The sequence below is a fragment of the Grus americana genome, chromosome Z (assembly GCF_028858705.1).
Source record: "Grus americana isolate bGruAme1 chromosome Z, bGruAme1.mat, whole genome shotgun sequence".
NCBI classification, from domain to species: domain Eukaryota; kingdom Metazoa; phylum Chordata; class Aves; order Gruiformes; family Gruidae; genus Grus; species Grus americana.
The window spans coordinates 32,536,761-32,552,170 of record NC_072891.1 but is presented as its reverse complement, the minus strand read 5'-3'; the positions used below and the strand labels follow the sequence as shown (position 1 = coordinate 32,552,170).

The 15,410-nt window shown below is 35.6% G+C and overlaps 1 protein-coding gene across 14 annotated transcripts in view; it reads right to left on the bottom strand.

The window, feature by feature from the left end:
• KDM4C (lysine demethylase 4C) overlaps positions 1-15,410 on the bottom strand; it is a 268,964-nt gene that overhangs the window by 92,669 nt on the left and 160,885 nt on the right. For all 14 annotated transcript variants that reach the window (XR_008574612.1, XM_054809237.1, XM_054809233.1 and 11 more), the window contains 3 exons: positions 10,836-11,017; positions 9,752-9,968; positions 8,799-8,875 (listed from right to left, as the gene is read on the bottom strand). Coding sequence is in view for 13 of the 14 variants with exons in the window: in XM_054809237.1 (XP_054665212.1) it covers positions 8,799-8,875; positions 9,752-9,968; positions 10,836-11,017 (476 nt within the window). In the remaining variant the exon portion in view is untranslated. The remainder of the gene's footprint in view (positions 1-8,798; positions 8,876-9,751; positions 9,969-10,835; positions 11,018-15,410) is intronic.

The following is a 15,410-nucleotide window of genomic DNA, read 5'->3' as shown; positions in this document are numbered from 1 at the left end:
CCACCTTCTCTTCCAATTGCCTTGTAATGTCCAAGGTCATACTTCCTAAAAGCATTAACACAGATGCGCATTTGGATACGGCAAGTAGTCTTCTGCTGTGCTGTTCGTGACATAGCGTTATTGAGAACAGTGATCTGCAAAAATGCAGCAAGCAGGAGAGAGCTGGCTGGGATAAGAAGACTTGGAAAAAGACAGGGAAGAGAGGTCAGATGGGGAATCGGAGTAGGGAGAGAATTCTGCAGCCAGAGAAGGAATGGGAACTGGCAGGGCTGAGACCGAAGTAAGAATCAAAACATTCATTACAGGTAACTGGAGTAAATACAACATCCACACTCGGCAGGGTGGCCTACGCGTGCTTTCTCACTGGCATGTGCATATCTGAAGTAAAAAGCACTTATAAAGTATGAAATGGAGACTGTTCATTGCTGAATATAAAATAATTTCTGCAATAGCAGTTATTGATCACTCAGTTTTAGAAAATGTTTACAGAAGAAAAAAGCAACTATTCCCAAGCATTCAAACAAGAAAGATTATGGACAACTTCCCTTTTGAAAAGAAGTCAAAAGGACTGAGATTAGCTGTTTTAAAAATAAGTATTGATATTAGATACAAAACACAAAACTGACCATTGTTCCTGCAAAATATAGTAAGACTGAAAATCACTGACAGAGAATAACACTGAGGCTAGATACTTAGCAAACACACAAACAAAAATGGAATGATAGTATTTCTACTGATAAAAAAATATGTAGGACTATTCCCATTATTATAAGACAATGGTTGGAAGTGACAGTAAATATTAGATTTAAACCTGAACATCTTTAGGTGAAAATTTGTATCTTCAAGAAAGCAGCCGAGCACAAGCTATGCAGGGCAGAATATCCTGTTACTGGCTATTTCCAGCTTTTTTTCCCCCCTTCAGTGATTTTGCAGCAGTACTCCTGGAGATCAGTAAGGTCTTTGAGGACAAATTTAGATCTGATGAGGTTGGTGGAGGTTCTCTGGTCCAATTCCAGCTCCAAGCAGGGTCAGATTCAAAGCTACATCTGCTGGAAATCCTGCTTCACCCTTGCAGGGAATGGACAGCCCCCTCCTCTAGTAAAATGAGAATACCCACACACCTGGAGGTGCCCAAAGCTATCAAGCCTTTTCACATGGACGTTGGTGGCAAAGGGTGACTTGGTGAACTGCAATGAAGGGAATCCAAGGTCAAAATGGAGTCTGAGTCTGAGCATTAGGGCACTTAGGTTAAAAAGATATTTTCCAGGTTTAACGGTCTTCGATTCAGTTTCTACGACAGCATCAGGGAAAGTCAGTATTTACAAACCTGTTAAACCTGGGTTTTACAAGCAATGCATATCCTGTTACTAGACTACTACCAAAACCAGAAAGAAATACCATGCTCTCCACCTCTGAGTCCACTCATGGCTACCATCAGCATTTTTAAGTAATTCTCCCAGAAAGGCACCTTTCTGCAGAGGAGAGGAGGTCCAGGAAAATCCAAATTTTAAATAAATAAATAAATAAATAAATAAAATAAGGCCTTACTTTTCTGAAAATAAAAGAGAAAAACACAGAAAACGTAAGGTTTTAACCTTTCCTGCTACAGTCAGATTTTAATGCCCAATAATTTCTTTTTATTAACAAAATCCAAATGCTTTTAAAGCTTGGTAGCAAAATCAGTTTGAAAATTAAGACACTGTATACCAACTCATATGTAATGAGTTAATTTCTGCCATTATCAGGCTCTAAAAACAAGGTTTATAGTGGAAATGCTGACACCGTATCAGTGAGAAACGCACCACTATAAAAAGATTGTTCAAAATCATTATTTTCAGTAGGGTTAAATAGGGCAGTTTCTCAGCTGGATTGTGGAAAGCTCCTGTGTGCCACTTTTCTCATGTCTTGGGGAGAAAAAAGAAAAAAAATCCTTCAACTGATGTAGTGGGCTCCTCTAAACACAAAATACAAACAATCCAGAAGTTTGAATATCAATAGTAAAATATAAAGCACAAAAAAGCTCAGCTACAGAAAAAATATTCTGCTTAAGCTGTTTAACACTGGCTATTCAACATAGGATCTGTTCTCAAAATCACATTAGGTGCTGAACTATTTCTGTACTGCTATGGAGGGTTAGAAGAACATGTGAAAAGTCATGCAGCTTCCCTGGTAGCCTTATTAACAGCTAGCTTACTATGAAGTAAGGCATTGAAGCACATTTACCCGTTTCCTTACTTGCTCTTCTTTCTCTTTCCTGTCCCAAATCCTTTTGTCCTCTAAATAATAAAGGTACTTACATTTATGTACTATAGCTGCTAGGTGACCACATCCTTGCACATTATACAGTACGATGCATTCTCTATAATGCCAGTCATTATTCTTCCTGACTTCACTAGCTTTCTTTAGCTGAAGCATTTAGGATTAATGAGGCATTTGTTCTCAATCAAGGCACTTTGTATGAATACAGTTACACTTTCAGGACCCATGCAGATGACTTATTTCATATTATTTGATTTTTAATTGTTTTGGGGGATTGATTTATGGGTATTTTTTGTCCATTAACATAAACAAATTCGGTATCACTCTTCTCTTTTGTCAATAATCATTATCAAACAGGACCTACTGCCTAGTAAATATAAAGATATGTTATCACCAATCCTAGTGTATCCTGGAAGGCAAAAATTTGACATAAAATATTGTAAAGCATACTATTTCAGCTACTTAGAGACGCTGCAACTGCTAGAAAACAGTATGTTTCTGAATCTCAAAAGCAGTTTCCCCCGATAATATAAAATAGAATCTCCATCAAAGAAAAGCCTGGCTATGTAAATTTGAGTCCATTAGGCATTTTTCTATTTCCATATTTTAATGACATTCATAGTTGCTATTCACACATAATAGTTTCATTTAGCTATTAACACAGCTCTCATTTCTATTGTGTTCTCATTATTCAGTGCTTTGCAAAATGATACCAATACACAAAAACCTAGTAGAGACCAAATTTTCTATAAAGTTAACATAGCTGCTGGGAGTTTAGGAAAGTATCATTTAACAATACTTAATTGTGTAAGCAGAGGAATGAGAAGGAACTTTCTCTCCTAAGAAATTAATTCTGAACTTTGAACCAGTATTTATACCAATGTTTCATAACTTCCATTTTATTCTCCACTGCACAAAGCCTTTCTTTTTCCTTGTTTTCCAATCAACCTTCCCTTCAGGATTTAAAGTCCTACCCAGAAAGGAATTCCTCAGACAGGTCTTCCTCAGCTAAATCTCCTCCGTCTTGGATCAATGTGAAGCCAAAGGAAAACAATTTCAGACATTCAGGAAGTTGGAGTTTCAGGGAATAGGTATTTTCTGATTATTAAGTCTTCTAATTTTGTGCACTTTTCTGATGCAAATTGAATTTTTTTCAGACATTTGGATATAAAATTCCCACAGTGAGTCAAATCTCAGTTTCACATCTTCTGTAACAGCTGTAGGTTTTAGGAACACTTATCCTGAACAAGAATTTAGATGAATACAATTTTTTTCATTTGTTTCATGTAGAAACGTGAAGTCTGAACAGAATTAGTCGGAATGTAAAATACACTCACTCTGTATTCCCTACAGCAAAAAAACAGTCGTTCAGATAATTTTCTTTAATTATGTCTCCCTCTCCAGAGAGACTTATGGCACTACATGGCAATTTAAAATACAATTAAAATATCACAACAACAGATATAGAAAAAAATTAAACAAATAAAAAACCTGATTCATAAAAGAAACATGCATATAATTCAAAGGTAGCATTAAACTTTCAGCTGCAGGTTGGCATGACTAACATAAATTGCAGATTTTTAAAATGGAAAGTAGTACTCTGGGCAGCAGTATATTCAAGTAAGTTGCCTTTTTTTATAGATGTACAGAAGATTGGTTAAAAAACAACCACATTTATCTTAAGTATAATGCTAAGATTAGATAAAAGTATTTTGAAGTGAAAAGTTGTTAGGATAATCTAAGCTTATTGTCCAAACTCTGAAGAGACAGAAACATGATCTTAAAATGATAAATAGGACCCAAATAAGTATCAGCAATTCTTAATCATGCTGATGTCAGCAATAAGGTTCCATGCAAGCAAAAATACATAATAAATTTAAGTTGTATATCAAACTGGTAATTTTTTCTCCAAAGAGAGAACCATAGAAATAAGAAACTTCAGTATCTATTTAATCCTTCTGCCTCAAGGTATAATCAAGTTTTCTTCAACCATTCTTGACAAATATTTGTCTAACGTGTTTTAAAACTCATGAAGGAGTAGAATCTACAAAATCTCTATACAACCTATTCCAGTAGTTTATTATTTTTTGAAATAAAAATTCAGAAAATTTCCTGAAATTAACATAAACTTCTCCTGATGCAGTTTAAAGCTGCTACAAGTCATCTTGTCCCTACAATGAGAGAACAGCAATTGATTGTGTTAATGTTTGCCACACACATATAATTTTACATGAGCGAATGCTACTTATTTCCCTTCTGTCTTCCCCTGACTATACTAAGGTGGTTAATTTTTTCAGTCCTCCCTTAATGATCGAGGTCTATCAGGAACGATTAAAAGAATTTTGGTTTGGTTTTTTGGCAATTTCAATTGCACCTCTTGTTTTCTTCCATCTCATTCAGGCTCATGGTTTTTTTGAACCATGTGTCTTCACTGTTAGACACAGTTGTTCAGCTGGGCTCTCTTCAAAGCTGAAGAGAGCAGAAAGATTGTTCATGTGTTTTTCAGGCTCTACTTCCAGTACAAGGCTTAAACATCCTGGTGTGATGTTTCACGTTCTATAAAACTGGTGACTTCCATTCGGTTTGTGACCAGAGTGGTCACAACTGCACTTGGCAGCAGGAGTCACTGCTTAGGTAGGCACTCCCATCTTATATGTGCATAACTGGTAACTACTCTCAAGTATTGTACCTACCTCTGTTGAATTCCATATGATTTATTTTACACCATTTCTTCAATATGGTAATATTATTATTGTCCTACAAAATAGTAGGATCCAAAACAGTAATCCTAACCCCAATTAGTAAATCTCAGCCTACAAAATCCCCAGCGCTCCTGGTACTTACAGAAAATGCATCAGGAATACTTCTTATTACTCCTTTCCCTTTATTGAAATATTGAAATAACTGAAGAAAATAATATTTTTAATAATACCTGAAACATACTTGACCGTTGTGAAAAAGACTTTGATATATTCTGTAAGTTTAACACCTTGGTAGCTTCACATGAAATATACTCTCCCATCTCCTGTGCAATCACCTTAAATGACTTAAAGTACACTAGCCTAGTTTTCCATGTATGTTCAATAAGGACATGAAAAATAATCAGTAAAATATGCACAGAAATTTATCATTCTCTTAGTCATTTTAAGAGTGTGATGAGAATGATGGCTGGTGGCCTGAGATACTGAGGGTTGAGAGCAAATCCATATTCTTGTATGTTTGGCAACTATTGATTTACTTCCTATCTCTTCTGTCGCTTGAATATTAGCATTTAAAACACTATCAAAAGCCTGTGAAAGTTAGGATGCATGAAATCTTTTGCTTATTCCTTAATCCCATGAGCTGTCACAGTAAAAAATTAGTTGGTTTGTTCTTAAAATATGTATCTCTCTGTATGCTGTTATTGTCTAGGTGTATAGAAATTGATAGATTCATCTTTTGTTTAGTCTTTCTCTTGGAATCCAAGATAGGTTGACTGTCACATAATTCCTTGGGTCACCTCCTTCCTGCCTTTTTAAAAAGCAACATTAAATTTTTCATGCTGCTAGCACCTCACCTGAGTTCTGCAAACTCTCAGAAATGATCACTAATAGTTCTGAGATTGCTTCAGCATCTCAAGAGTTTGAAGAGACCCTACTATTAAAAAAGTGAATTGGGTATCATACACGTGTAAGTAAATAAAAGAGCATTATTCATGTCCTTGAAACTGTTGGATTTTTGCTATTTAACTGAGGTAGCAGATGCTTACTATCTGTCACTCCTACATCTTTCAGCTAACAATGAACAGTTCACATATACATGTGAACAACACGTAATAACAAGGAATACAAGATAGCAGACTATGGAGGACAAGTTTTAAGTAAATTTACTAGTGAGGTCTATTCAATCTTCAACGTTTCATTAAAACTTCCCAACTGAACGACAACTTATGACATTAAGAATGTGAATTTTATTCTACAAATATATCTGAATCAAGAGCTCTCTTGGGGCATAAGTTCATTTCACTCAGGTCACCAAATCAGAGCTATAGAAAGATGAAGTTGTCAGCACTAATGATTTAGCTGCACAGTAATCAATACACGTACAAAATCACAACAATTCAGTTAAATATATAACAGCCAAAGTTTACATCAAATAAATTGTCCAAGCAGGCAACACATACTGTCTGGCCTTTGCACAGTAAAAATGGTGCTCCATTTCACTTTTTACCTTCTTGTTACCTAACACATAAAATTCCAGAAATCCACTGAGACTTCTCTCCAGTTCCTAGAGCGTGCTTTTGCAAAAACTCTATATTAAAACCTCTTCATGTAAAATTTCCATTCAGCTATTTGCCATGTTTTTGATACCTTTTCCACTGCTTCATCTCATCTCCTCAAATAATTTGGCCAAAAAGCACTTTCCCTAAAAATCAGATCTTCCTTATTTTCAGAAACTTACACATGCATCATCACAGAATAAAACTAAACCTATTCAGTAGAATGTGCATAATTCTTCTCAAATTAATGCTGGGTTTGGGTGTGAATTTTTCCTCTAAAAGTCTATCAAAGAAAAATCCCAGTCAAGTCAAGCTTTAATCTTTTCCCAAATATTTTCCTTTTTCTATCATATTACCTAATTCCCCCTTTACTGCCCCATAGTGAACATAGATGAGTCAACCCAATCATTATCTCACATTTGTTCTTATCTTTCACCAACTGCTGCGTTATGTGAACACCCTTTTCACTTCAAAAACATTTATAAAATAACCTTCAAACCCCAGAACCATTTTAGAATCCTTTCTACAACACAGCATTAACAAATTACAAGACTGAATTTTGTTTTACTATTTTTCAGTGACTTCTGATTTTAAAAAATGCACTACAGTCAAAAGACAAAGACTCCATCCCAATTCCCCCTCAAATGTATTACTGTTATACTGCATTTAATATCAGATTCCAAGACAATGTTCTAAATTTTTCACTGTTGTTGACAAAAAGATCTGATTCAGTCCTATTGCTGTCATACACAGTATTCCATGAATAAAAACATTCTCCCTATAATTCCCATACTGGCACGTCCTAGCTGTATCTCCCCTGAAAAGAAATTAACAAAATTTTTTCATAGAGCAGAGGGACTTTCTAACCCTGTTTGTTTAACTGATAATTAGATTCTGAGTTAATGGCAACCTGTCACTCGCTAGAACAGACTTATGGCTTTTCCCCTCAGCCTTCCCCTGACTCTAGAACAGTCAAAAAAGTAGTTCAGGACATCCTGAAACTCACAATTGTCTGATAAGGAAGCTATAACAAGGTTTTCTGGCTACCAATGAAAGATGAAAATTGGATTTTACCTAGTAAGAATACCTCTCCTACTAAAATGAGAACCCATTACAGAGATAGAAATTGATTCAATAAATGTTTTAATAGCTATTCACTGAGAGAACACAGGACTAAACATTATAGATAGACCATATTTTTGTAATGAGCAGTTCTAAGTCACTTTTTTTCTTTTGTTTTCCCCAGCTTAGGTAACATGTGGATTAAAAACATCAGTTCCTCTTTTGTTTCCTTAACTTTTAGCATTCACAGAAGAACTTTAAAATGTTGACAACAAATGTGTACAACAGGAAAATCAAATTGTTTATTGTTATTTTCCGTTCACTAATGCTGTGATTGTGAATTTCTTACAGGTGTCTCTCATAGTTGCAAGAAGTGATGTTTGACAAAGTGATATTGTATTTTCCAATAGTTTGAATTCTTTTTCAACATATCTAAAAAATTTTCTTATGTATTTTAAGGATTTACATTTTTAAGGAACCTGAAATATCTGCTTTTGATTCAACAACTTAATGAAGAAAAGCTATGTTGCCATCAAAACTAATTATCACATCTCCTCAAGCTGTTTTAAGGAAAACAAATATCAGATGACTTAGCAGGGCAAGTGACAGATTGGTGAAATGTAAAATTTTTAACTTTTTTTTTTTTTTAAATGAGTATATGTTTAGAGATTTTATGAACTATTAATTGCTTGTCTATTTATTCCTTGCTGTATACAACTGTTTTACACTTTTTTTTTAATAAAATAATAGGTATTTAACAGCTTCACAATTTAATTCCTGCTTATACAGCACAGTAAACCTTAAATGCTGTAAAAGAACAATTTCATTCTTGACTGTAATTTATTATTCTCTTTTTCTTTCTCTACTCTCCAGCTGCCCACACATACATACCAAAAGTCTAAAATATTTAAAGGAAATCTCAATTTTTCTCTATCTTATATGCATTTAAATTTTCAATTGTTTCCTTGAACAATGCTTTACGCACAACTATATTCTGTTAGCCAATCTTTTTCTGGAGTGTATAAACCTACTCCAAGTTTCTCTATCAAAATGCTATTACATTTGATATTGAAATCTAATTGTATTTTACAAATACTGTTTCACCAGCAAGTGTGTGTTCAGGAAAAAAATACACAGGCTACATTCCATATGCAATCGTGGTTCTTTTTTTTCTTTAATCTCTAACACGTTAGATAACTAAGCAACGTGTGAAACTTACAGCTGTCCAGGCTTCTCTTCTGCATCGAGAACACAACCATTCATTATGGATTTCATGGGAAGGAACACCATAGCAACCTAGAATAAGAAAGCTGGATTGATTAATATATTCTGCCTTTCTATCTATGATATAACACAATTCAACTGTGTATAAACCCTAGTAAAACACATCTCTTGTGACCAGCAAAACTTCCAATCTAAGCTTACTGCTAATTCCACAGTCTATGAAATATATAAATTAGACCCACAGACGCTCTTCTGAAGACTCAAAAAACACCCACCAAACTAAACAAAAATTCAAAGAAATAAAAAACCCCAAAAACCTAAAAAAACAAACCCTAGGGAATTTCTTCTTTTCTGTCAGTTCAATAGGAAATCACCAATTCTCCCTGCAGTAAAAATGTACAATTTGAGTTAATGTACTGACATTTATTTCACATGGACTTCGTAGAGTTAACTATTCAAGTCCTACTGCCTGTAGAAAATACTGCAGAAAATCCATGCATTCATCAGTCACTCTTGATATAAAAAAGAATGCACAGTGAAGGAAATTACTGCAAACCTAAAGTCAACAGCAATATTCACAAGTCCTCAAATCCAGCAGGATTTCACCCTGACTGCTTAACAAGGACATACTAACATCACCCAGTGATTTAAAATATGAGAAGTAAAAGAGCTATTTAACAGCTCAGAATTGAAATAAGAATCAGAAGTTTATGAATACAAAAACTTTACAGAAAAGTTAATTCCTCACTATTTTCACAGCAATAACTAACAAGTAATAGAAAATGTAACATAGTCTTTAAAATAATTTAGCCAGTGACTGAAGCACTACATATGGAAATATTCTTCACGTACTTTTAAAGACATACTAGAAGTCTAGTTAACTATTATTTATCAATAAAACAAAATTTTAAATTACATTTCTGCCAACTGAAAAATTAGTTTATTTACTTGCATGAACCCGCACACAACACTTTGCACAGGAAATCAGAAGACTTGTTCCATCTTCTTCGATAAAGGCATTTGATGGATAGTTTTCAGTGTTTTCTTCACTATAAATAAAACACATTTCTGGAATAAGAGGTTTAGTCTTTTCATTTTCAGCCATCAATGTTTCTGCTGAGTTTGCTTCCCCAAAAGTAGGACTTTCTTCATCATGATGGTCTGGCTGGAAAATAAACAAAATTTATTTAAGAAGAAAAAAAAAGGAGAATCTGTCTTACTCTTCCTTTTGACAAGGATGAAATGACTTCTCTCCTCCCAGCTCTTGCACTAACAATGTAACAGTTTTACAAGAAAATTAACTGCTTCTTAGTATCTATCACAGTCATTCTATAGTTCCTTGATTTTTCAAGTAACTGTGAAATCTAGAATAGCACTCAGCCTGCAAACTAGTGTTACTGCAGCTGTGTTCAATGATACTGTACCTCTGTCTCCCTTTGAGCTCTTCACCTGAGTACAGTACAATAAAAGTTTTCTTCCTAGTTCCCATGCTGAGGGGATTCCAGTTTAGCAGCTTCAGAATTAGTATCATGGTACCATAGCAGCACTTTCAGCTGACATTTGACACAGGAATTCCACAAACCAGTATCAAACAGTGCTCTGCATTAGACTGTTTCTCTGGACATATTATTCCCGAGAAGCCCTAAGTACCACGAAAACAGTTCTTCAACATTGCGGAAGACATAGAGGAGGCTCTGATAAAAGACATTTGAAGATGGACATATAAGGAAATAGCTAAAAGATACAAATTTATGTGGAGTCACCACCTCCAAAAGCGTAACTTCAAGGGCAAGCACATATACACTGACACCAATCCTACATAAACGCTAGTAGAAGGCACACACCGTCTGCAACAAAGGATGAAAGCAGGTGAACAGAGTTATCAGTTCTAATTTTAACAATAGTGAGTTTATTTAGTTCTCATACAAATCAAATGCATAAGCTTATCTTTTCTCTAATTTACTGGAAATGAAGTAGCTGGGCAGCTATTTCACACTTCACCCAGAGATGGAGCTGTTCGGATCTTGCTTACCTTGTAGTATGGCATGAGAAGAGTGCAAATGGCACAGTGTGGTTCCTTTTTTGCACAAGCTGCATTGTATTCTTTTTCAGCATTGAAATTGTGTGCTCTCATCTGCCAAAGGTAAACCAGAGGCCTGGCCCATGTCTCCGTCTCTCGAACTTCCTCTTCAATTAAGGTAGTCTCAGGCAGTTCTTAAAGAAAAAACAATTGGTTACACTGTAGTCCTGGAATGAAGAAAACCAATGATTTTGTCATGTGTGATAACAATGAAGATAAAACAATGCTATAAGAAGTCTAAAAGAATTATGTACCAGGCCAAGCACACAAAGAAGTGCTTTGACACCTGCACACAGAGCATAAGAAAGTATGTCACTAGCTCCGCTGTCTACAATTTGTATTCATATCCTCAATGTTACGTCTCCCTGTCCCATTCCTTAATTTCTCCAACTTCTACCCCCTACCCCTCCATGCACTCTGCCCTAAATTCCTTACGGATGGGACACATTGCATGCCAAGCAGCACGAGACAAATCACTTTGTTCACCCAGAATGGCACCTCTCAACTCTTTATGGAAACTGACATCCATTTTCCAAATGGAAGAAGAGACAAACATTAAAGCCAGGGAATAACGGGGAACAATCAGATCTAAGATGTAGCTGGACATGTGTGCTGGACCCCAGTATGGGAAAAATGATTTGGTTATATCAGTGATCTATTCTGGATGTTCTAAAAGTTGAACTTACTAGCGGTGTTTCCTTGCAGGACTCCATAAAGGTGATTTTATGAAATTAAATGCCTCTAGAGAAGCTGGGAAATAAAATCAGACTGAAACTCAAAGAGAAATAGCTTATTCAATAGGAGTAATCTAAAAATGTAGTAATTTTCTATTGAGAAATATGTGGAAAAGGGAAAGCTGTGAACAGGAGACTGAGTGTAAAACCCTTGCCCCAGTGAAATCAATAGCATAGTTATTAATGATCCAGTTGTTAACACTAGAATTTCAGCCTAGTCACATTTTTGAGCTGGTTGGAAACCTCAAGGTATCTTCACAGGCAACCTAGTGACTTTGCCACCTGTGAAATACACAGATTATAAGGAGGAAAATGTCTTTTTATTCTAGAAGGGTATGCATTGCTCACAGGAGATGTTAAGTGTATTCTTCTGAATTGGGTCCTCATCACTGCTCTGACTAATGATGAGGTCTGTGGTTCTGTTCACTCAAGTGGACAGTGCCTATTATATCTTTCATGATCAATGACAAGACATGTAGGTGTCAATTAGAATAATTAAAATAATGTGACTATGCGAAGGGAATCGTGGAAAGTTATTGAATAGATCTTTCAGATAACAAAACCAAAAATCTATAGCATACAGTCCTCTTCTAATGATACATTTAAGAAGAACTGTTTATTTCAGAAGAAGAAAATTCCAACAACAGAGAAATGTTTAATGAAGTACATTAAGCTGAATCATCACATTCCTTCAGCCCATGACTGCCTTCATCCACATCAAGAAAAACTGAAGCTTTATGGGTCTCCTCCTATGATAAATTGTCACACATTGCTAGAAAAGCACTACAAAGTTGGTAAGATTTTTATCATTGTTGAATAAAATATGGATTCAAATACTTGTCTAAAAGCAAGCAAAAAAATTAATTAATATATCCTGTATGTGAATTTTATTAATTTTTTTCTAGTTTCTCAAGAGAACTAATACCAATTCAATAAACATTTGCCAATAATCCAGGTAGAAGGACAAACACAGAACATCTGAAAAAAACCTGTAATCGAGTCAATATTCAGCAGTAGACCTTTATGGTGAACAACACAGCTGTAAAAGAATAGCAGTGAAGAAATAGCTGAACACAAGGAAGAGATGAAAATATAAAATGCCAGCATCACTTTTATAACGTTCTGAATTGCTTATTTTTTAACTTAAAAGCTTAATTAAGCTTTTAGTTAAAAACATTCTGTCCAATCATATTTTTTCTATTGTGTGCAATTTTCAGAACTGTGAAATAGCTCTGAAATCTATGCCTCTAGTTCCATTTCTATCTATTTAAATTCTCCCTTACAGAACAGTCTCACAAGCGGCTTCATCTTTGCTAACTTATTTTCCAAATTCTTTCTTTGACATTACTTTCTTTCAGGAGCTTATACCGCCATTATTTTAATTATTTTCATTACAGTTGTGACCTCACAGAGAATTCAGGGCTTGATTGTGCCTGATGAAGAAAACAAAGAGGAATGCAAAATTTGATATGAAGGTTTGTAACTTACATCTTCTGTATCTATTATCCACTTTGAAACTGACATGCTCTGATTGCACCACTCCTTATCACTGCTGAATAATTCTCCCATGAGGCTTGAAGTCTTCACCCTGAATCTCAGCCAATTATGCTCCTCTTCAGTCAAAAAACTATCTTCAGATTTCCAGTCCTGGAATCAATTCTCGGACAGCTCTACTTCTCTCACATACAGCTCTGCTTTCCCACTGCCTACAGCACATTGCTGAGTTCATGACCATATTCGTTCCGCTTTTGATGAGAATAATATTTGTATCTTAATTCCATATAAACTCCACAATTTCAGTTCCCTCTTGTCTGATCTTTACAAATTCTTTCCAGACTGAGGGAGTGAAAAGGATGCAAGAGCCAGGAATAAAGCTGACAGCACTCTTACAACTTTTTGTTGCTTTCAAGAGCTTTGTATTTATTTTCAAACCTCATTCCAAATGAAGCCAGTGTCATATACAGATGTACCAGACTGCATCTTCCACAACCTCCAAAAAATTTAACACTATTTTAATAAATTTATTTTCCCCTGCGTACTACATTTAGAGCAACTACTTCCAGTTACTTATCGACTAGAAGCAAACCCCCCTCATTTGCCTCTGATCTCTTAACATCTCTAATTACAGATTCTATCTCCTTTGAGGTATGACTGTCTTCTCAATGCTCCTTACCACATTCTCTTAGTCTCTCTGCATGAACTTTGGCACCCAAGCTCTCTGATGTGATCCTCCTGCATATTACACCCTGCAATCTCTCTCTTCTCCACCATAACAAGCCCAGAAGCACAGCCAGGAGAGGAAAAACATCTCTCCTCCTTTCAGAGGGAGGCTAGCTAACCCAGTACTTCTTAAAGGCATGCTACACTAACAGCATACAAAACTAAGAATACACAGAATGGGTGTTCTTAAGGGATATAAGCTGTGACTGATCCTCTGTTATCACTACTGTATGACTTGTGAATTTCAGTTCTCTTCAATAACTTCCTAGGCAACCTTGATCTCAATTTATCATCTTTCCAGGACTTCAGAAATATTAGTTCATCTTCTTACAATCAACATTCACCCACCCACACACTGAAATCATAAAACATCAAAAGAAATTGATATTAAAAAAAAAAGTTACAGAGTGCATGACTCCCATTACAGAATATGACAACAATGCTTCCTTCACAAGTAAAAACTGAAAATCTGCTTATCCAGAACAGGCAAGGAAATACAAATCAGCTCTCAAACTGTTTGAAAGCACAGAGTATGTAATGTCTTGATGTAACAAACACTGCCATCTTGGCACAGCTTACAGCCTTTCTTCACTTGTCCATTTGATAATTCCAAAATACTATTTATGTCCCAAAAAAACCTGGAAAACCTGAGGGGGTTTTGGAATTTTTTTCCTATTTATCCAGTACTTCTCAGTTCCTCTTATTCTTTTTAACAACTGCTGTCATTACTTACTAGATAACTGAAGAGCAATCAGTGATTTTGCCTAAAATAAATTTAATTTCCTGACTCACATTGGTATGTGTGGTTTCACAGGGTAGACATTCAAGCGCCTCATGTGAGCTCACTGGTTTTTGACCAGATGTGTCTGTTAGAAGTGCCCAGCACTTTCATCTGCTTCCATGCAATGGTATAAAGGATACAAGGCAACTGCAACCTCCAGTTGCCTCCATTCAAAATTCACCTTAACTGAGGATTCTCAGAGTAAGAATGGATAACAATTTGTGGTGTCCATAATGACTGAAAAATCTCAGAAGCTCCATCGTCATAAGCAGGCATACTTTCTACTTCAACTACATATCAGTGCCATTTCCCAATACTCAAGACCTGCAAAAACCATGGTGGGAGCATTAGTTCCCACAGTCAAAGAGAATCAAACATTGTCCTCCAAAAATCACATATCTACCTTACAAGACAGTACATAATGTTTCATGAAGCACTATGATCATGATGTTTCACTAACCTCATATATTGGGATTTTTATGAAAGAGCCTGAGAATGTTGTCTCAGTTCAGGTAGAGCAAGTTTTGGTGAACAGTCACTTATGCAATGCTGCCAACCAACATTACTCTATGATACGTGCCATTATTCAGTCAAACCTTTGTTACAATGAACTGGCCTGGCTCCAAGAGTAGCTACCAATGGCCCAAGACAGACAATTAGAAAGATTCAGGTCAGCAAATGCAGTGATATGAAACACAACATATGTCTATGGAGAGTATTTTCTTTGTGTAACACTTGAAATGGAGCTAGACTGTCTACCTTGACTTCTATGTCTGCTGTAACCTGGATCAA